The 22,444-nt window shown below is 46.2% G+C and overlaps 1 protein-coding gene across 1 annotated transcript in view; it reads right to left on the bottom strand.

The window, feature by feature from the left end:
- Positions 1–22,444, bottom strand: part of NECAP2 (NECAP endocytosis associated 2) — a 325,616-nt gene that overhangs the window by 67,591 nt on the left and 235,581 nt on the right. The window contains exon 4 of the mRNA XM_069611115.1: positions 20,615–20,696. Within this exon, the coding sequence (XP_069467216.1) occupies positions 20,615–20,696 (82 nt within the window). The remainder of the gene's footprint in view (positions 1–20,614; positions 20,697–22,444) is intronic.

The raw sequence follows: 22,444 nt of genomic DNA, 5'->3' as shown, positions 1-22,444 counted from the left end.
AAAACTAGGCCAGAGTCTAGTAGGTGAAGCATGTAATGTAGAATGTTGGAAGGGGAACATTCAATTGGGTTTAAATGTGACTGGCACAATATTACAAACCTTTTCCATTTGTTGAAGTGACAGTACTTGGTGATGGGTTTCCGTGCTTCCCTTAGTATATACATACACCTTTGGGGAAGTTTTAAGTGCCCGAACCCTAGGACTTCAGGAGCCAGGCTGCCAGGTTCATAGAATGAGGATGTGGCTGGAGTGTTGCCCACCCACCCCCCAGTACTGGGACAGCATGTTGTAGAGGCAAGGGAGTTTAGATGGTTTGCACATCGGCAGTTTGAGCAGGTGTGGAAACCATGGTTGTCTTGCCCACATTGGAGCCATCGGGATTAGCGTAGCTTGTGCACTATTCTGCTGAGGAGTGGTGTGAGGGGGCTAGGTGGGGGGCTAAGCATAAGCACATTTCCCTGACCAACTCATCCACAGGGCGTTCCCCTTGGACTTTGGTTGGGGAAACCTGGATGCAAAGTTTGGGCATGGTTTGTTTTGGCTTGAGGTCGCACAAGTCTGAAGGGTGATTTAAGGGAAAAGATAACCTTTAGAATATCTTTGCTGAGGTGCCACTCGTGTTCTTCTGGAAAGGGATTTCGGCTTAGAGAATCTTGTAGAGCACCAAGTTCCTCTGGAACGTGTTGAGAGACTAGGAACATGTTCTGCTTGAGTGCCCACTTCCACATTTTTTGAGACAGTCTGGACAGACATGGAGTGTGTGTGCTTCCCTGTTTGTTTAGATAGAACATGGCAGTGGTGTTGTCTGTGAATACCTGTACTGTCTGAACTAGTAGATGCTACTGAAAAGATTGCAGAGCCTTGAGAACTGATAGAAGTCCTAGAAGGTTGATGTGCAGCTGGGCTGTGGTGTGTGTCCACTGCCCAGGAGCTGTGCGGTGCAGGATATGGGCACCCCCATCCGGAGAGTGAGGCGTCCGTCGTTAGTATCGCTTGTACTGGTGGATTGCGAAACGGTTTTCATTTCAATAAATTGTCCTTGGACCATCAGCGAAGAGCATGTACCAGGGTTGGTGAAACAACCACTAGATTGTCCCATTGTCCGCTTGCCGGAGACCATTGTTTTGAAAACCACTCTTGAAATGGGTGCTTGCGCAGTCGAGCGTGCAGAACTAGGTAGATGCATGAGGCCATCATCCCGAGCAGGCGCACTGCTTTGCGTACACTTATCTGGCGACCAGCTAAATAGTGAGGTATCTGTAGTAGCATGTTCTGAATACTTTCTTCTGAGGGGAAGGCCAGGCCTTCCCTTGTCTTTATAATTGCACCCAGGAATTGTTTTGTTTGACTGCGTACAAGAGGTTTTTTCTGTGCACTGGGAACATTGAAATATGTAAGTATGCATCTTTCATATCCAGTGTTGCTATGTAGTGCCCCCTGCTTTAGAAGGGGAATCACTGCCTAAAGTGTTGTCTAAAGTGTGTTTGCTGGGCGCAGGTCTACTATCGGGTGCATTTTTAGGCCTTTATTTGGCACAAGGAAGTACGTTGAATAAATACTCTGGTTTACCTGGCTTGCTGGGGCAAACTATGCCGTCTTTCTCCAGCAGGGCTTTTACTTCCTCTAATAACATGCGCCTCTCTTCCGGTGTCCTCTTATTGTGATTTGGCGGGTGGTTGCGTGGTTTTTGTAGAAGTTCTATACAATATCCACCAGCCACTGTGGACAACACCCACTTGTCAGACGTGGCGATCTCCCATGCGTGGGAGAATTGTGAAATGCAACCTACTGGAGTAGCATGGGAGGGGACATGAAGCGAGGCATCATTGTTTGGGTGGGGTGGAGCCTTTGGCTGAGGAAGCTCTACCTCTGCTTCTGGTCCTTTTATAGCCTCTTAAAAAATTTGAGGGGAGGATTGCCCCTGTGAGTTGCCCCAGGATGAGGAGGAGGAGGAGGATGATGATGAGGATTGGTAACACTGGCTGTAACCAGAGGAGCATGAAGGGGCCCGCCCACGAAACCTTCTTGTGTTGGAAGACCCCCTCTGCACAAATGGCTTGTTCGTCAGCTGCCCAAGAGATTTTAGGGTGCCATACTCCTCTTCGTCACTTTTAAGGGCATCCTCAACCACTTAACCGAACAGAGCATTGGGTTCAATAGGCATGCTGAGTAACGTGGCCTATGTTTCAAGTTTAAAACCTGATTTCCTAAGCCAGGGATGCCGCTTAATGAGCGTGCCTTCAGCTATAATATGCCCTGCATGGTCCGCTGCATCCAGGTTGTTCTTTGGGATGCAGTTGGCCACCTGTTTGCTTTCGGTTATAGTCTTTAGGAGCTGAGATTTTAGGGGCTCTGGGACGGTTTCAATTTGTAGTAGCAGTACATCCCATTTATGGCAACTGTAGCTAGACAAAAGGGTAGTATTGTTGGCTATCCTAGTCGGAAAGGCAGCCAAGGAAGCCACTTTCCTGCCAAATATGTAAATCATTTTGCTTTCTTTACCTGGTGAGGCGTCTGTAGTTCATATCGCTTGAACTGGTCTATTGCGAAAGGGTTATCCTTTTAACAAACCACCAGCAAAGAGCCTGTACCAGGGTTAACGAAACAACCACTATATCGTCCCACTGACCGCTTGCCCGAGACCTTTGTTTGGTAACCACTCCCGAATTGGGCGATGCGCAGCCGTGCGTGCAGGACTAGGTAAATAAATGAGGCCATCCTGAGCAGGCGCATTGCCATGCGTACGATTATTTGGCAACCGGCTAGACATTGAGGTATTTGCAACAGCATGTTCTGAACTCTTCCGTTTGAGTGGAATACTAGCCCCTACCTTGTTTTTATGATTGCTCTGAGGAATTGTTTCGTTTGACTTGGAACAAAACTCTATTTTATTCTCACCGATGGAGAATCCCAATTGGAACAGAAGGTTAACTTTTCTTTGGATGTTGTGTTTACAAATTTGAGGAGATTTCCCCGTCATCAGCCAGTCGTCCAAATAAGGGTACACTGGGATCGAGTCTCTGCTTAAGTGTACCGCCACTACTGCTAGTACCTTTGTGAATACCCTTGAAGCTGAAGCTATGCCGAAGGGAAGCACTTTAAATGGGTAGTGCTCTCCTGCGATTCGGAATAGCAGGTATTTTCTGTACGCTGGAAACATTGAAATATGAAAGTATGCATCTTTCATATCCAATGTTGCCATTTAGTCCCCTTGCTTTAGAAGGGCAATTACTTTCGGAAGCATTGTCATGCAACATTTTTGTGGCTTGACATACGTGTTTGTTGGTCGCAGCTCTAGTAACAGGCGCATGGTTAGGTCTTTCTTTGGCACAAGGAAGTACATTGAATACCCTTGTTTACCTGGTTTGCTTGGCCGATTTCTATGGCGTCTTTGTCGAACAGTGATTTCACCTCCTTCAGTAATATGAGTTCATCCTCGTGTCTTTCTTTGTCTTGGCGTGTGGTTCAATAGTCTTTGTAGAAACTCTATACAGTATCCGCCCGCTACGGTGGATATCACCCATGTGTCTGAGGTGATCCCCCCTCTCATGCGTGGGTGAATTGTGAGATGTGACCTCCTACTGGAGTGGCATGGGAGGGGACCTGGAGCGGGGCGTCATTGCTTGGGTGGGGGTGAAGCCTCTGGCTGAGGAGGCTCTACCACCGTTCCTGGATCTTTTGCAGCCTTTTTGAAAATTAGAGGATTTGGACTGTCCCTGTGAGGTGCCCCATGATGTTGATTGGCTATCTTGACCATAACTGGAGGAGCGCTGTGGGCCTTGCCTGTGGATCCATCTTGTGTTAAAAGACCCCCTTTGCTGAAACAGTTTGTTGGACAGCTGGCCAAGAGATTTCAGGGTGTCGTATTTTTCTTTGGCACTCTTAAGGGCATCCTCGACCGCCTTAAAGAACAGGGCATTTGGTTCAATGGGCATGATGAGGAACGTGGCATGTTTTCAAGCTTAAAGCCTGATCGCCTTAGCTAGGCGGGGCGCTTAATCAACGTGCCTTCGGCTATGAGGCAGCATGCCTTGTTAGCAGCATCCAGGTTGTTCTTTACAATATACAGTTGGCTATGTGCTTACCCTCAGACACAGTCTTTACAAACTGTGATTTTAGAGGCTCTGAGACTGCCTCAATTTGTGGTTGTAGTTCACCCCACTTATGGCAGCCATAGCTAGCCAAGAGGGTATTATTTGCTATTCTTGTTTGGTAGGCAGCCACCTTTCTGCCAAAGGTGTATATTTTCTTGCTTTCCTTACTGGCAAGGCCTCCACAGAGGCTAGAAGGGTGCTCGCCCTCTTTCCTTTAGTGGTGACAACCAAGGAGTCTGATGCAAAGAGGGTAAAACCAATTTGTCTTTGTGTATGACATAGAAAGGGTCCTGCACTGACAATGCTTGCTATTCACCAACTATTCTCATGGAAGTAATAGCCACTAAGAAGGCAGTCTTGCACGTCAGGTGTTGAAGACTTGACCTATGCATAGGCTCGAATGGTTTCTTCTAATTGCAGATTTGTGAACAACGTGGTCACTAATGTCGGTAGGTATAAGGCAAAGTTGCCCAACACATTCCATAGTCCCTCAGAGATCAACAAAATCTATCCATGATTGTTTCATCACTACAAACCAAGTATATGGGATGTCTTCTACAATATGGGGTCTCAGGAAGAGTTGGATTAATCTATGGATATTGATAAAACTATGCCATGGATCAAGAATAACATCTTCATAACTGGGTTCTATTGTCATTGCCCCTTATCCGTTCACATCAAGTTTACTGTTCAGCCCTTCATGGCTTTTCTTACACCTTTGATAGTTTAAATCCCCCACCAGCAAATAGAGTGGTGCAGTATTCATAGAGTGCCATGCTTACAATATGTTTTCTAGTTCCTCAAGGACACTAATTGTACATGCATCATTAGGAGGATTATATCCATTTATAAAAAAAGATTCTCTGCAGTATCCCGTTATGATTTTCATTCAATTTTACTGCTACTATACAAGGACTTTTACCATTAGGGCAAAATTCACTGATCTCTTAGTGGCTACAAACCTTAATTAATATACCACCAAAAGGTCTACCTCGTTCATTTCTCCTTGCTTTCCAATGCACTATTTTGTAGCCGTCAATCATGCACTCATCCAGCAGGCAAGTATCCAGTAAAGCAAAAACATCAGCCTCTAGTATTATAGTTCTACCAATGTTGTTGGAAATGAATGAGTGATAGCCTCTTGTGTTCCATGATATGGCATTCAAGTTAATTATTCTGTGCACACATGGTCAATCTGCCTCCTCGGCACTAGGATACAAATTCAAAATCAGCCACAATCCTCTTGACCATCATATCAACATGACATTTTCCATCTCCTTTTCATCTAATTTCTTTAATTCATTTTTTGGTGTACTTTCTTGCTAACTCATACCCATCCTCTTAAAGGTGTCGGCATATCCTAATATGAACTCCGATAGGATGGATGAAACAAGATGAATCAGATGAATTTGGCTCAGAGGATGTGGAAGGAATTTCAACTAGTTTAATATCATTTAACGAGATGGCTCTTAAATCCGGTACCTGGTGCATTCATTTCAGACCATTATTTCTATTAAGGAAAGGGCCATTGTTTGTTGCAGAAGTGTATGATTTTAATGCTTGCAGACAAGAGAGACATTTAAGGACAAAGTATTTTCTTTAAAACAATCGTAGTTAAAGCATCATTTCCATTAGCCATCTCGTCCACTCCCCTGCACATCCTGACTGGACCTTCTGTATAGTCACCTATCGATATATCATCAATGTCAAATATCTCTATCAGACTCAGATAATGACGTGCCCCGTACAGGGGCCCTACTACCTCTATGCTCATTCTTCTTCGACAACCACTTGCTTAAATTACCTTGTCTATTTGCAATGATATTTCTACTTTTAGTCGTTCCCTCCTTACTCAGTGGCCCATTTTGTTCCACTATAGCGTACTGCTAGTCAGACTGGACACAAGTGACACTTTCAGCTACAGGTTCTGCCAATGATAAAGATCTTCTAGCTACCTTAGTGTTTTTGGCATTGCCCTGGTTATTTACTATCACACTGTCATTCTTCCCATCATACCCATCCTCAGCATCTTGTAAGGGTAATCTATCCTCTATATTCATAGGTGCTACCGCAGGATTCAAAGCAATCGGCAATGGGACCGGGTTTTACACCACAGTGCTCTCAATTACCTTCTGGTTCCCTTGAATTTGTCATTTGGCTAATAGCATTCTCTAATTTCCTGACTTCATTTTAAGGATTTTTGATCCCTATGTATTGTGCTACGCAAGGTAAAGGGGGCTTTTAATATTCCAAGATACTCCAGTTCAAGGACATAGTAATCCTCAGAGTAATCAGTTGCTGAAAATGTATCCTCCTCTATAGGAGATTAGGCAAACTTTTCAGCAATTTTGACCGCATCAGGGGATATCGCCAAGTTTCTTCATGGCGGTTGGGACCCAATTATATTGTTTACTGTTACAATTGCCACCGGCACAACGTTCTGTAGTGTGGCATTCGCCAAATTTATAACCATATTGAGACGCAAGTTATTATCAATTGGTTTAACTTCTGAAATGTCCGTTGGATCTACCACCTGATCATGACCTTCTGGTGGCTGACTTATTTTGCAGTAGAGCTTGGTTAAAAGTCGAGGATTCCATACCAATCGTCTTAAAATAAGTAAATTTTATCTTTGGCCGAAAGGGGCTCACCTCTTCTGTCCCAGACAGCCTCAACTACTGCAACACCAATCGTTTGTAGTCTAATTATTTCCCATTGACTTTTTTTTACCAATTGCCTTGCTACTACCAATAACCACTTTCCCCCTCTTACAGGCATTTATATAGAGCTGCTCAGTTGGTAGCTTTTTGCCACTGCAGGCATCAGTAGACTACAACAGCAATGTCAAGCAGCCCTCAATACCTGGCCACAAACCAGCAAAATCAGCCACCTTACCGCCGAACAGCCCTAAAGCACTCGCCCGAGCACTCTCTGGTGCGTGCGGCCCGTTAGTTTTATGGTGGTTTTCGGCAGCAAGGGCGTGGGGCTTATTTCCGGGGCAAACTTTTTCTTAACATCCAAACTAAGTCCAATTTGTAATTCCCAGAGTATGCAAGTCCGATTGCAGCAGCAGTCTGTCCCCACAGGAACACAGTCCAACAGCACTCGCCTGGGTACTACTCTGGTGTGCACACCTCAGTTAGTGTCACGCTCCAAGTTAGGACTTACGAGTTCTGCAAGGAAAAGAGTGCAGCCACAAATCTCAAGAGCATGTGGACTCTAGAAAAGATTCCTACAATCAAGTACCACCAACAAATGGAAGGGAAGGTTGGCTGCAAAAGAGGACTCTTGCCCCATTTGACTCAATGGGGAAGCCAAGAAGACAAACTATTGCAGGCAAGTCAGGGGTTTTGGGAAGGACTTCATTGTTGGTTGCAGCATTGCGATCCAGGGTTTGCGGGTGCTTTGGTGGCTTCATTGGACACAAGGTTCCAGCAAATCCGATTCTTTTCTCTGATCGCAACTGCACGGTTCAGGATACCACAAAGAGCTGGACTTCAAGCTTTGTTCGGATTAAGGAGTTCTGCTTCAGCAGCCACGGTGAGGAAAGACCACAATAATGATGCAGCAATGTTGCTGGCTCACCAAAGGTCTGCAGGCAACAATGATTGAGGAAAAAGGACTTCAGTGGAAGCAAGGCGCCTCCCCTATCTGGTCGAGGGCTGCAGATCCACGAGGTCTGTGTCCCCCTACAAAGTGCCACAGCAAGTTTAACAGCATGGGAAGCTGTACAATGCCCAGGTACAGACAGGTCTGCACTTCAGAGGTTGCAGGGCAGCTAGAGGCCCAGGGTTTTTATGAGTTTCCAGAGCACATCCAATGAGGTGCAGGACTGTGGAGTTATTGTTCCACTGATTCAAGAAACACCGTTGTGGCCTCCCCTGGTCAACCGAGGTCAGAGCTTTGCCTTGCATGAAGTCGATTTGGCTGTACTTGTTGCAGCTTCCAGTTTTCCTTCAGTGGGCTCTCATGCTTTGGATTCCATGTTCTGGTGACTGCTTGAAGAAGGACTTCAACATTTTCGAGTTATACTAAACGGCTGGGATGGGTTGCTGCCAGCTCAACAATCAGGAACATGCACCACTCAAAGTGAGTGGTTATCCAATACTGGATAACCTGCTCAGACACTCATGACACCAGTCAATTTAATTTTATTTATATAAAGTGCAGACCTAGCTCGAGAGCAGAGGAGCACTGTACAGAGTGCGAGTAGCCAGCATTTGGGTAGGCATCTTTTAACAGTAGTGCAGTACTGCGAGTTGGTCTATGCGTCATTATGTGCATCTATTGGAATTAGTCCTTGTTGTGGTGTTGGTGAAAAAGATATTTTTTGTTTTGTATTGTAGTCATTTATATAGCGCCATTTTCCCATTTGTATGGCCTCGATGTGCTTTGTGGTGGGAACAACCTCGGGGACCGAAATCCAGATATGGAAAATGTTCTGAGAGTAGAATTTAAGAGTGTGAGCATTTGGCCGAAATTAGACTTTAGGAGGGCCGGCTAGGCTGCAGTAAGCAGCCCGAGAAGTCAGGTACGTGGGAACATGCTGTGGGTGGTTATGACAGAGCGGTACTGCAGGAGACTCAATGTGCACCCAGCTAGACCGAATGCGTTGTAGGTTGTCGCTGTATTCCAATGGCAGAGGTGTTGAAGCAAGTCTGGGTTTCAGTGCGAGTCGTTATGTGACCAGCTAATCCGAATGAGTCATAACTGTAGCTGCATTCTAGAGTGCGTGGATGGAAAGCTGTGCATGCGCTAGATGTCCACAGAAGTGGTGCGTTTATACATAACAAACTCAGAAGTTTATCTTCAATGTTGCGGTGTCTGAATTGTTCTGGGACTATAGGCCGGCTACACATAAGTCTAACAAGGTGATAGGCTGGTTGTCCAAGAGCATCTTCTAGTAGGGAAGAAAAGTCTAATGGGATTCTTTGAGTGCAATAGGCAAATACATTAAATAGACGTAGCTACTGTGAGTCTTCCACGTTCTAAAGATGCTAACCAAGTGACCTAATAAGCGCAATGGTCAAGGTATACTTGCACGTAACCACTGGGCGTTTCAGTGGCTAACCCAAGATGTTTTAAGTGCAAAGGGGGTTGCTTGCCATTCCTATCCCCAAAATCTATCTAAGTGCATATCATGTCCTATCCCACTAGACACTAGGCGCACCTAATTTCTACCTCCAGTGAAACTATAAATCGAGCATTCCAAGTGCTTGGGCAAGCCCCTTTGATAGTAGATGGGACAATCCATCCAAGTGCATAATGTATCCAATCCCCATAATACAACTAGGCACGCCTAATTTGCTGCCTCCAGTGGTCCATCAAATTGAGTCTTTTGGGCAAGCCCCTTCGATATTAGATGGGGCAGAAATTACTGGTCTAGTGCATCTATGTATTCACCTGAGGCGGGAGTTAGGATGAGACTCCAGTGCATATTTAAGGGCCTGATCTGCTGTCCAGAGATTATCAATGGGCACGTATAAGCTACCATCAGTTTGTCAGGTATTGTCCGGCAACCAGAGAGCACCAGTTTCAGTGAAGGAAGTCCGGGCTGATGTGTGATTCTATGCAGGAGTGGAATGGGTTGAGTTAAGCAGGCGGGCCACCGTGAAAGCAGCCGGCATCCGCTGCAACACAAACTGTTGATGTTTCGGCGAGTCTGGCCGGTGGCTGTGTTCAAGGAGAGTCATGAGAATGCAAAGGGAGGATCATTCAGGATGGGGTACGGAATAGCCAAGTTTTGACAGGCCTTTCTGAACGTGAAGTGGTCGTCAATGCAGCGGATGTGGAGAGAGAGAGAATTCCAGATGGTAGGAACTTAATGCAGGATAACAAGGAGAAGCGCTGTGCCGGATCTGAGGTTCCTGGTCGGTTGGCAGCGTATGAGTTTATCCTGGAGGAATTGAGAACAGGTGTTGTGGATGGCATGGTGAGTGATGCAAATGGCTTTAAAAAAGGTAGTCTGTCGACCAATAGGGAACCAGTGTAGTACCGAGTGCAAGGCAGTGTTCTCTAGGTGAGAGGCCAATGAGGAGACGGGCATCAGCGTTTTGGACTCTTTGGAGTTTCCCAAGCTGGAAAGCTGGTGCGCCTAGATAAAGGCAGTTTGCATTATCTAAGCGGGAGAGGATGATGGTGAGGGTGGCAGAGATTTGGTGTGGGTAGGTCCGTACGTATTCACCGGAGGATGCATAGGTGAAGAAGCAGGTTCTGGATACGGAGTTGATGTGTTGGGAGAGGGATAGATTTGAGTCCAGCATGCATCCAAGATTTTTCACTGAAGTGGAACTTGTCAGGGGGTATGGGGAGGCGGGGCTAAAGAGAGGTCAGGGGATAGGTTGGGGAAGGAGAGCAGTTTTACCGCATACTAGGTTTTCTGTTTTTCCAGGGTTGAGGAGGTGGTGGTGGTGGAAGTGGTTGGTCATTGCCAGACTTAGCCATTGTGTTGCCTTTACCTAGCCAATATTGGATTGATAGCTGATCGCTGCCTTGCGCCCACCCACCATGCCTAACATCACACCCCCACCCTGCGCACTCATCCCCCCCTACGCCCTTGCTTCCATCCTTCTTCACCAAACCCACTGATCACAAACCCAGCACACCCTCGACGCGCCCTAGAGCTACTAACTCTAGAAATCAAATATCAGGCCTCCGCTCCAGATCCTCACCGCAAACCCAACTAGCCAAAACTGAAAACAAACCAACCTCAGAACACCACAAACTGGCCTCTACCAAGAAGGCAGCCAAAGGGCAGAATACCACCTCACCCCACTGCCACGACCCGACTTACAATGTGCATTAATTAATGCCAGATCCCTCCCTGCCCACGCTACTGAAATTCATTACCTTCTTACCAACCTCGACCTTGACATTCTCGCCATCACCGAAACCTGGCTAAACAATGCCGCCGACCCTGCCATCTCCCTAGCCATCCCATCAGGATACTCCATCCTCAGACAGGACAGAACACTGTCCACAGGTGGGGGTGTAGCCTCATAGTCAAAGATCACCTAGAAATAAGACAACTTTCCTCAAAATTAGGGGAGAACGTAGACTCTCTATCTGCCAAGATCGCACTCTCTCCCAATACCTCCATCACCCTCAATCTAGTATACCGCCTACCAGGCCCAATACTGGACTTTCAGGACAACCTCTCACATCTACTAGGTGAAAAACTTAAAACAACTACCAAAACTATTCTTCTAGGAGACCTTAACCTGGGACTCCACGACCAGAAAGATAGACCCTCCACTACACTAGCACAAGCGCTCCGAGGAATGGGCTTTGAACAAAAAGTACTCAATCCTACCCACAACAAAGGACGCACTCTTGATTGGATACCTGACCACAACTGTGGCATCGACATCAGCTCCATCACACCTACCCCATGGTCCGACCACTTTCTCATTCATTTCCTCGTCCCTACACCTACCAACTCTGTAAAAAAAACTCAAGCCAGCACCTCCAGCCCTAGCCAGAAGCGCCAAGAGCATCACCAAAGAAAATATCTCACCCTACCTAGACACCCTCACTACTAACCTCCCTGCCACATCCGACCCAGCTGCACTGGCGGATAACTACAAATCCACCATTAGCACTGCCATAGATGATATCGCCCCTCTACAAAAGAAAAAAAATCAAAAAATACCAGACACTCCAATACCTGGTTCTCAGCAGAACTAAAAGAACTACGAACCAAAAAACGCAAAACCCTAAACTTATGGCAAAGTGCGCCCAACACATCCTTGCTATCCTCCTACAAATCACTGGCCACCCAATACAAAAAAAGTATAGCAGCCAAATCCGCGTCCTACAACGAAAGAATCTCCAACGCCACATCAGAATCCAAAGAGCTTTTCGCCATCTTCAGGGAACTATCCACACCGGCTACTAAGTCTCAAGAAGTTGTTAAGGACCAAGCATGGTGTAACACCATACAGTCCGCCCTCAAACAAAATCGAACTCCTTCAAGCTAAAATCCTAGACCATCACAAAAATCTCACTCAGCACATCCCATCAGCATCCCATACGGAAACTGTGACTGAGAACATAAAGACAAATCTCTTTACTCCATTGAAATTAAGAGAAGTCTCAGAAAAAGAGGTAATCGATATCGTTAACAGAATCAAACCTAACTGTAAAAGGTGACGCCTGCCCAGCCAAACTAGTTAAAGACTGCGTAGAAACACTAGCACCATTTTTTAAAACTTTCATCAATGCATCCTTCAACACAAACTCAGTCCCAACCAGCCTAAAAGAAGCTTGGGTGCGCCCTCTTCTCAAAAAATCCACTCTAGATCCCGAAAACGCCAACAACTATAGACCCATCACAACCGTTCCCTTCCTGCTCAAGATCCTCGACAAAGTTGCCTACACACAAATACAGCAATACCTGGAAGAAAACCGCATTTTATTAAAAAGGCAATCGGGTTTCCGCCTGGGACATGGGACCGAATTGGCCCTACTAGATCTCAAACTCCAACTAAAGGACATCATGGACAAAGGCAAACCTGCACTCCTGCTAGATCTATCTGCCACCTTCGACCTGGTCAATCACGATATTTTAGGCACGCAACTCAAAAATGAAGCCCACTTCTCGCCAGAATGGGTCAAATCATTCCTCGAGGGTCGACTTATGAAAGTCTTCTCAGGCTCTGCGAGCACTACCCCCACCACTATCCACTGTGGCGTCCCACAAGGGTCCTGCACTGCACCCACCCTATACAACCTCTTCACCCTCCCACTGTTCAATGACTTGGACCGTCGTCACATAGCATATAACAATTATGCTGACGACACGCAAGTCCTGCTGCCTCTCACAGGGGTCTATGAACACGACGCAGCGGCATTAACCAAGATCTATGCAGCCACCCAAACCTGGATGGCAGCCAACGGCCTCTGCCTAAACGGGGACAAAACAGAGATCCTACTAGTTGGCACCAAAGAAACACTAAAACTCCCACTGCAGTACAAATCCTTTAACATAGATAACCCCACCATCACAGTCTCCACTGCAGTAAAAACGCTAGGAGTATACCTTGACTCCACTCTCTCCATGACACGGCAAGTCAATGCCATAGCTTCCTCTGCCGCACTCACCACTAAAATAATCAACGCCGTTAAACCCTTCCTATCCACTAAAAACTGCCTGGCCGTAGCAAGAGCCACAGTAGGTACCAAATTGTACTATTGCAATGCCCTCTTCTTGGGCACATCTGTACAAAACTTTAAAAAATGCAAGTCACACAAAACAATACCCTAAGAGCAGCCCTAAGCATCCCCAAAAGGGAGCACATCTCCCAAGCCAGAAAAGAAGCACACTGGTTACCAATAAAAGAACGGATACTATTCAAATCCATGGCCATCACCCACAGATGCCTTTCCGCAAAGGCTCCGCCCGATCTTTCCGAAAGAATCACCCTTAACACATCCACTAAGTCACACATGACCAATCAGACCTACGTACCCACATTTAAAAGAAGCAAAGCCGTGGGGGGGTCGAGCTTTCAACACCTAGCACCCAAAAATTGGAACGCACTCCACACCGCGCTTAGGAACGAAAACTCATACCATATCTTCCGCAGACTACTCAAAACCATGTTGTTTAACCAACTCCACCCCACCTTACCTATCCTACTGCATTTTCACAACTGTATGTATATAAGCACAATTGTATGTATGTATGTATATATGCTAACATGTTCTGCATTGTTTTCTATAGATATACCATGTATGCCTGTAACAAGTTAAAATTGCCTTCAGCGCCACGATGCCCCTGGGCAGATGTGCGCTATACAAATCCAAATTAATAAATAAAAATCCAGTGGTCAATATTGGAGAGGCATGATTAGAGATCCGGACGGGTGGCACCTGGTGATTTGGGGATTTTGAGGATGATCTGAGTGTCATCTGCGTAGTTGTAACAGATGACGTTATGGGAGCGAATTAGTCTATGGAGGGAGCTAAAATATATATTGAAGAGGAGGGGAGATTGGGATGCTCCCTGCAGAACGCCCTTTCAGCACAAGGCGGGAGGTGGAGGTGAAAGGGGGAGAAGCAGGATTTGCAAGCTATTCGAGATGCAGGAGATCCATGTGAGAGCGGTGTCCCTGATTCCTGAGTGTAGCCTGTCTAAGCGTATGGTGTGGTCAATGGTATCGAAGGCGGTCGAAAAGTCAAGAAGGATGATAACTGCCCGGCCTTCTACGTCCGCTGCTCTTTTTAAGTCATCCTAACCGCACACTAAGGCAGACACTGTTCCCTCTGAGGGGTCTGAAGCCTGATTGGGCTGGGTCAAGAAGGTTGTTGGCTTCTGTGAATTGGCAGAGCTGCTTGTATGCTGTGCATTCCTGGAGATTGGCAATGAAGCAGTGTTGGAAATGGGCCAGTAGTTCTGGGGAATTAAAGGCTGTTGGAAAGATTCCCGAGGTGAGGGATTGGTTGAGGAGTGACTATGCAATGCTGCTGTGCAGGCTGATCTTAGAATGTTCCTGAGGCATGACGGGCAGCTTCGCACTAGGAGCGTGAAGAGCTTCTGGTGTGAGATGGGGGAGAAGGCTGGTATTGGACTTGGAGAGGGGGGTGGGTTTCTAAGGCCCTGGTCAGTCTTGCCACGGAGGTTTTGTTTTGGAGGGTGGGGTTGGTTATCCAAGTCCGATCCAGTCAGTGCTTGAGAGTTCTGATAGATTTGAGGTGGGTGGGGTACCATTTGGGGGTGGGGGCTGGTCTCAGAGAGGTCCGTTTTGTTTCAGTGAGGGGTGTGAGGGCACTGGAAAGCCAGTGACCAAAGAGTTAGATGGAGGCAGGGCGTTTCTGGAGAGTATACTGGGAGGGAGTTGAGGAGGGAATTGGCTAGATCTGGGGTGAGGACTTCATTCCAGTCGGGTGCAGAGGGCTGAGGTTAGCGATGGCAGGACGTGGACCTGGGATGGGGCAGGAGTTGAGGTTGGTAGGGAGAAGAAGATTGCAGAGTAGTGTGTGTCAGATTAGGGGGTGGGGAGAGTGGATATGAGGTTTGTGGCTCTGAACACTGCAGTGAGGGTGTGGCCTGCGGTATGTGTTGGGAGTGAAATGAGTTGCGTCAAGTTGAGAGCTTCTAGATTATCTGTGAGGGAGCGGGCCATAGGGGTTGAAAGGTGGAGGAAGGGGGAGGGGGAATTAAACTAGATGTTGACATTTCCTAGTATGGTGAGGGCAGGATGTTGGTTGAAGGTAGTTGATGGTGTGCCACTAAGAGTCTGCAAAGTTCCTGTTGTAGCCAGGGGGTCTGTATAAGAGTAGAAAGCTGTGGGAGATGAAAGGGAAGAGTTGGAATTTTACAAGCAGGGATTCATAATCTGGGCTGCAGGCTAAGGTGTCCTTAAGTAGGACTGGAATCTGGCGTTTGTCCTCTTCTGGGTCCGTTATGAACAAGTTGTATCCGGGGGAATGCCTTGCGTGCAAAGGGTTTGTAGTAGTCTGAAAACCAGGTCTCTCTGATGAAGTGGATGTCTGGGTTTTCATGCGAGATAAAGTCAAAGATGTTACATTTGTTGTTCCATTTGTTTTTAAGAGACCGACCTGGCTTTGATGAGAATGCAAGAGCAAGCTCGATTTTGGGGTTCCTGTTAGCAGTGTGTTGTTGGAGAATAAAGATGAGCTGGAAGGCGGCTTGGAAAGGGCATAGGGTGTGTCTTGTAGGAGAAGGGGGGTGGGGAGAGACGTGGAAGCGGGGGAAGGAATGGAGTGTCCAGCGGCGGCTACAGGAGGTGTAGGTGGGCAAAGGGGGTAAGGGGAGTTTGGGGAGGAGAGGAATAGAGCTAGGACAGGGTTGGGGCGGGTGAGGATATTTGGGAGCTGTAGAGAGGGGGCAAGGATTGGGATCTAGGATGGAGTTTGGGAGAGGCGAGGTGGGGCGTGTGGCAGCTGAGGTCATGGTCCTTTTGTGTCTTTCGTGTGGCCCACAGGGTGTGGGTGAGGGTTGGCGCGCCGTTGAGATTGGTGTGTTGGCAAGGGCGGCCCTTGCTGCACTTAGTAATGGGAAGTGGGAGTTGGAGGGATCAGAGGGAGGATGAGCAGGAGATGTGGGATGAGGGAGCAGAGGCAAATCGGTAAGGTTGGGAGTGGGTGGCTGGGAGGGACTGGGCAGGAGAGATGGGGAGAGGCTGGATGGATCGAGGTTTTCAACTCTAGGTCGCAAGCACACCGCTCTGCCTTGGGAGGAGTAAGATCTGCGTTCAGTCTGTGAGGGTGGGAGCAGGGGGCAGTTGGAAACGGGGGAGGAGCATTTAACTGGGGGTGTTGAAGGGGGTTGAAGAAGCTGTGTGTAAGGATGAGGGGACGTGTGGGCTAGTCGAGGGAGAGGGTGGAGGTTGGCTGTGTAGGTTATCGAGTGGGTTTCTGAAGCGCCAACATGCTGCTCTGATTTGGGCGGTGTGTGGCATGGTGTCTATCGTTTGGGAAAGATGCACCCGTATTCAAAGCTCACAAAGGTCAGAAGATGCACCTAGCTTAAAGGAGGAGCAGGGGGAAATGTACCTATATTTAAAAGCAAACAGCAGGGGAAAATGCATCTAGATTTAAAGGAGCACACCTAGATATAAAGAGCCTTACAGGGGAAGGTGCACCTAGAATCCATTTTGAGAGATTTGTGAAATTGGAGCATTGTGGGGGCATTCCAAGCAGACACCAGTATCAATGTTCAGGCCTTCTAGGCCATGTGTTTCTCGAAGGACAGGCTGCTGTCAATGGTAAAGCCTAAGGATTTTGCTGAGTCGAGAGTTGTAGATTAAATCCTTCTAGGCGCATATCATTGAGCCATTGTTGGACATGTTTTTTAGTTGGTGGACCGATGAGGACGAATTCAGTCTTGGACAGGTTTAGTTTGAGGTAGGCAGTCGACATCCAGGACTTGATGGCTAAGTAATCGCGGAGCCTAATGATGTCCTGTGTGCCATTACTCTCATACAACTATCGGCCGCATATTGGTGGATGGCTTTATTGGGATCTTTGGGGAGAGTGCCCAGAGGTTTCATATAAAGGCTAACATTGATTGGTGAGAGGATGGGGTCCACAGGAGACCTGCAGTCTATGAGAACTCAACAAATTAATCTGGAGGGCCTGGTGTCAACCCAAGAGGTAGGAGGTAAACCAATTCAGGACAGTGCCAGAGAATCACATCCTGTCGGCAAGCAGGGAGAGAAGGATGCAGTAGTCAAAAGAGTAAAAAAAAAAGCAGAGAGGTCAAGGATGAGGAGGTTCGAGTCACCTTTAATCATCATTTGGAGGGCAATGAGGGGATTTAGATTGGTGTGTCTACTACTAAAAATCAGACTTCACTGGTTCTTAGCATTCAGAGCCATCCCATCTTGAACTTGGAGGAGGTTGCGCAGGGTTGGGGTAGAAGGAAGGGGACAGCCAAAAACCCAGTGGCAAAAAGGCAGCCATTTTAGCCATGCAAATGACCAAATGGCTACCTAGTGGTAAAAGTAACAGTGCACATAAGTGCACAATTAACAATATCAGAATCAGGCCTACTGCAACCAGTCTCCCTTGAAGCACACCATACAAGAAGCAAACCAAATCCACTTTTAAAATAAAGTGGGAAATCAAGCCCCCTGCACTACTGCTCTTAAGGGTAGTAGTGCTACACCAGAAAGGGGGAAAAGGGGCCCAGGTTCCACATGTACCGACAGTCTTAGGACTGGCCAGTACTGTGCCAAAACATGTGAATCATAAAAGGACAACCGGGGGAAAAAAGGTATCTCACTCCTCGAACAAGTGTTTGGATTAACAGCAGATATGGTGGGGAGGCTGAAAAAAGCAGCAAAAAATTAGTGTCTTTCCTAACAACAACACTGCTGAAAGTAGTGAACTGCTTCTTGTCCCAGGGATACAGTTTACAGAACATGGGGAATTCCTCGAAAACATGAAGTATCTATGGGGAAGACGGGAAAGCTTTCTGTAATGGCGTGTGATGAGACAACCAGTTTCCATGGGCTCGAAGGGTACAGAGCTGGCTTCAAAGAGCAGAGTGATGGACATGAATTTGTGAGGAAGCAATAAGAGTGGGGTTTTGTTACACCCTATTTAATAGGGCAATTGTTTATCGCTTTAAGGGCAGGTTCAAGGAATAAACATGTGTTGGCCAAATTGCATTATTCAATTTTCCATGGTGCTTTTCACTAAAAATAAAAATAAAATACATAACTCTACCATGACCCAATGGCCAGCTACACATCATAGGAGGCATCACCACAAGTCATTAGTGACTGGAAACCATCCCAAGCAATTAGACTGACAAGATGCAAGCTTTCTATAACTAATGCCCCAGGATCAACATCACAATACACTGCAAATTCACATCTTTAATTACGCAAATTCAGAAAGTATCTGAAGACCAACCTCTTTTTGTTCACCAAACTCATACCCCCTCAAAACAACACCACTTTTTCCCCTTCCTTGCATTCACACATCCCAATTGTTACATCAACTATTGCACGCATACACTAATCGCCCCCCATAGTTTGCAATTCTTGTACAAGGCTACAGCTTCCCAGCAAGGTGTACACTTTATATAACTGAAATACATACAGCCCCCTTTGTTGGGGCAGAATTCAATGTTTTGGGGTTCTGCCATCCCTCTTATGGTACACCTAAACTTTAGTTTAGTTTGTTTATTTATAAAGCGCATCCGAACCCTGAGGTAGCTGGGCGCATAATCATGTGCACAGCAGAGTTACATATCGGTATACAAGCATCATAATACCAGAGACAGAGCATACATTGGTCCAGGCTCTGAGTGTTTACATACAAGATTAGAATATACCGAGAAGGGTATGTACAGAGAATAGGCACAAAATAGTTACAGTGACGAGTGAGGACCTGGTTACAGGTTGGTCCTGAATAGGCTGTGGATAGAGTAAACATTACTGGTTGCATTACAATTACATTGCAGGTAGAGAGCGGTGGCTGGCCGGACGTGTCGGTGAGAGACTAGATGTCTAGGCTAGTAGCCATGATTTTACCATGGCCCTGAATGGCCAGAACGCAGTTTCCGATCTAATTGTGGGAGGGAGGGTGTTCCAACATTGTGCTGCGAGCACTGGGAAACTGGAGCCTCCTGCTGTTTTTAGGTTATAGTTATGGATCTTTAGTTGGTGCAGGTAAGGAGTTCTGGTGGGTCTAATGGGGCAGTGTCTAGAGAATTTGTCCGAAAGTTAAGGTGGGGCAGTGCGTGACAGGCACTTGTGGGTGATGACCAAGGTTCTTAGCTTAATTCTGTCACGGGTTGGGAGCCAGTGGACTTCTTTGCTAACCGTGGATATGTGCGCCTTGCACGGGAGGTTGAGGGCACATCTTAGTGCATTATTTTGCAGGATCTGGAGCCTATACAAGTTTTTTGTGGTAGTGCCCAAGTAGAGGGTGTTGCAATAGTATAATTTAGACAATATTAGTGCTCTAGATAGGGTGAGGCAACTAGAGGTGGAGAGAAAAGGCCTGCAGGCATTGATCAATTTATTGGTGTATGAGGTAGTTGAGATGGTAGAGTTTATTTGTTTCTTTAGTGACAAGGTAGAGTCGAGGTATACACCTAGTGTTTTGACCTCTTTGGATACTTTTACATTTCCCCTTGGTTTTCTAGGATCACTTAATTATTTTTATGGTTACAGGGGACTTCTACTGAAGTCCCCATGCCACTGAAACCCTTTTTACCATGTTCTCCAAGGGCTGTTCATATGGCATCTAGAGAAGTGGTGCTTAAGGTAGTGGGCTGGGTCTGTCTATTACCTAATAACTGCTTTTATACAAACAATGTTTTACTTTGTATTTTGCTTAACTCATGTGCTTTTTTTGACATTATAGCTATTCTATGTGTGATTTTACAATGCAATGTATTTTCAGTAGAAGTCTGTCAGATTCTCTAGGGTAATTTTTGGGAATAACTATTCACAACCATCCTACCTCCTCCCTTGAGTTAAGCCTGACTGTTCTACCATAAGCTACCACTTTAGGGAGTTTGGCCTTTGTTTGAAAACCTTGTCTGCATTTAGATTAGATTGCTGCACATCATTTACCAGAGGGCTGTGGAAAGAACTTAGTAAACCTTCCAAATTCCCATTAAGCTATGAACACCTTTCAGATGGATAGTTTAAAAGCCACACAATGTTCAAGAGAAGAACTGGCCAGTGCTTCTCAAACCAAGCTGAAAAATAGTGTCCCATGGCGAACGGTCTGAGCTACTTGGTAGGCATAGAAAAGTCACTCTTCCCCCTCCTTGCCATGCACAAAGCATACACCAATTTATTTTTTAAACTTCATCAAGAGTGAAGTACCACTCACCAAGTATGCCCACTGTCGCCATACAAGATCACCTAATACACAATAGAACATCTAAGATTCCTGGTGTGAAAGAATAATTTCTGTTCCATAAAGTGACATGGATTGGCTTTAAGTTTGGAGTGATGATTATCAAAGGCCTTCAATTTTTCACAGTCTTGTAATCTTCAACCCACAGCCCTCCCTCTGAGTAGACTTACTTGAAATGATCTTGAAGTGCGACGTTGAAGTCAAACGCATCTCCTCTGTCTCCAAAGCCAACTCCAATGAAAGCACGGCGTCCTGTTGAGCAATGAACCAAAAGTAAAAGGCTTAGCACTGATGGCACATAAAAGGAAACAGACTGTTGGTTGTATACAACTTGTGCTATAATTGTTCATAGCTACCCAAACACGTTTGCAAGGAGTCAGATTGAGTGCATGTCACTGAATAGACTTATCTTCTGGCAAATCTTGGCAGCTCAGCTCTCAACTCAAACATTGAAACCCCCCTCCAGTCCCAATCTCATTCTTGTCAAGAGAAACTATTGCATTAGTAGGGATGAAGCATTCCAGAGGACAGTTCTGGGACACTTCATTCATAATATTATTATTATTCATTTTGTTGCTGTGTATGCAAACTGCAGAGAAAAGGGGCACATCACAGAATGAGAACAGAACAGTGGGAGCACAGGTTGTTATCTTATTGGCATTTGGAGGACTGTTCTGCATCAAGCTGGATTGTGCTCTTATGTCTCTAGTGGTTCACAGCGCTTGGCTGGGTGGTGATGGCCCGATAACCTGCTTCTTGGGTGGAGACTTTAGACCAGAATGTACGATCACTACAGATGCGAGAGGGTCAGGGATTTGACATGTATAAAGAGGGGTTGGGGACCCCTCTCAGCCTGGGGCAGGTGAACAACCAGGGGACTTGCTAAAGCCAGTCCTGTCCCAGAGGCAGGATGTGGGAGGGCCCCAGTAGCTCTCCTTCTACCTTGCCCAAACCGGCTGTACACAATTCTGACCAATGTTCTTACTCTTTCACGGACAAGCAGACCAGGATTCGTAGCGGTAAAGACCAGAGCCTGTAGCTCACCGGAGAGAGAGGCAGAAACACAGAATTGATGAGAAACATCACGCACAAAGCGGCAATCCAGACCAGTCACTTAATCCGGATACAAACTGTAAAACAAACTGTACCTTTAGTAGATTGCCGTTACCAAACCCAGACGGGCCCGAGTAAGAGAAGGGGGGGGGGGGGCTTAAAACCTGTTCTATGTTCTCCAATGCCTTTAACCCAGCCCTGGGGAAAAGAGACCCAGAAGATGGCTCAAGGAACCAGCTGAAAGGAGGGTGGGGGGCGGCAATTTAAGAGGAATGGGGAGGATGAAAGGGGCAGGGCGATCAAGGCAGAGTGGGTTGTTTGGGTGAGGTCAAGGGAGGAGAAGATGGGAAAAAACAGATTTCTTGGAATAAGGAACAAAGAAAAGTGTGGAGTAAAATTAAAGGGTGTGCAAGGTGGAATCAAGTCATTTTCATATTTTCATCAGGAAAAACCTAGTTTTGAAGAACAAAGCAACACGATTTATTTTAATTTAGTTTACCAAAAACTTTGTATTGTAGTGTTTCACAATGAACATATTCCTGGATACCCATCTAAAGTAAAGGCATAGAGTGGGGTGTGGAGGAGGGGCTTCAGGTGAGGGACGGTGCCGTAAAGAGAGCTCAGGTGGTGCCGTCATGTAAATAAAAACATGAATGCAATACAGCAGACAAATCTCAAAATAATGTGTGGGAAATGAGATACTACATATTTTTAACTGTCTTTATACCACAAAAGCCCACTAGATGGCAAAACATGACAAATATGTGATAACGAGTTTAGGAATAAAAGTGATTAAACGTTTATAACACCTACATTTAAGTTTCGTTATTAATTTTAAAAGGTGTTTCCCCAACGATTTGAAGACCCCATAACCGTGCAAGGAGTGGTAATGGTTGGTGAGACAAAGCAGAACTTGTGTGAGACTAAGGTAAAGTGTAAGGGTGTGA

The sequence above is a fragment of the Ambystoma mexicanum genome, chromosome 8, assembly GCF_040938575.1.
Source record: "Ambystoma mexicanum isolate Mex_15411 chromosome 8, UKY_AmexF1_1, whole genome shotgun sequence".
Taxonomy (NCBI): domain Eukaryota; kingdom Metazoa; phylum Chordata; class Amphibia; order Caudata; family Ambystomatidae; genus Ambystoma; species Ambystoma mexicanum.
Note: the sequence above shows the minus strand (reverse complement) of the source record. Positions and strands in the feature narration are given on the sequence as shown.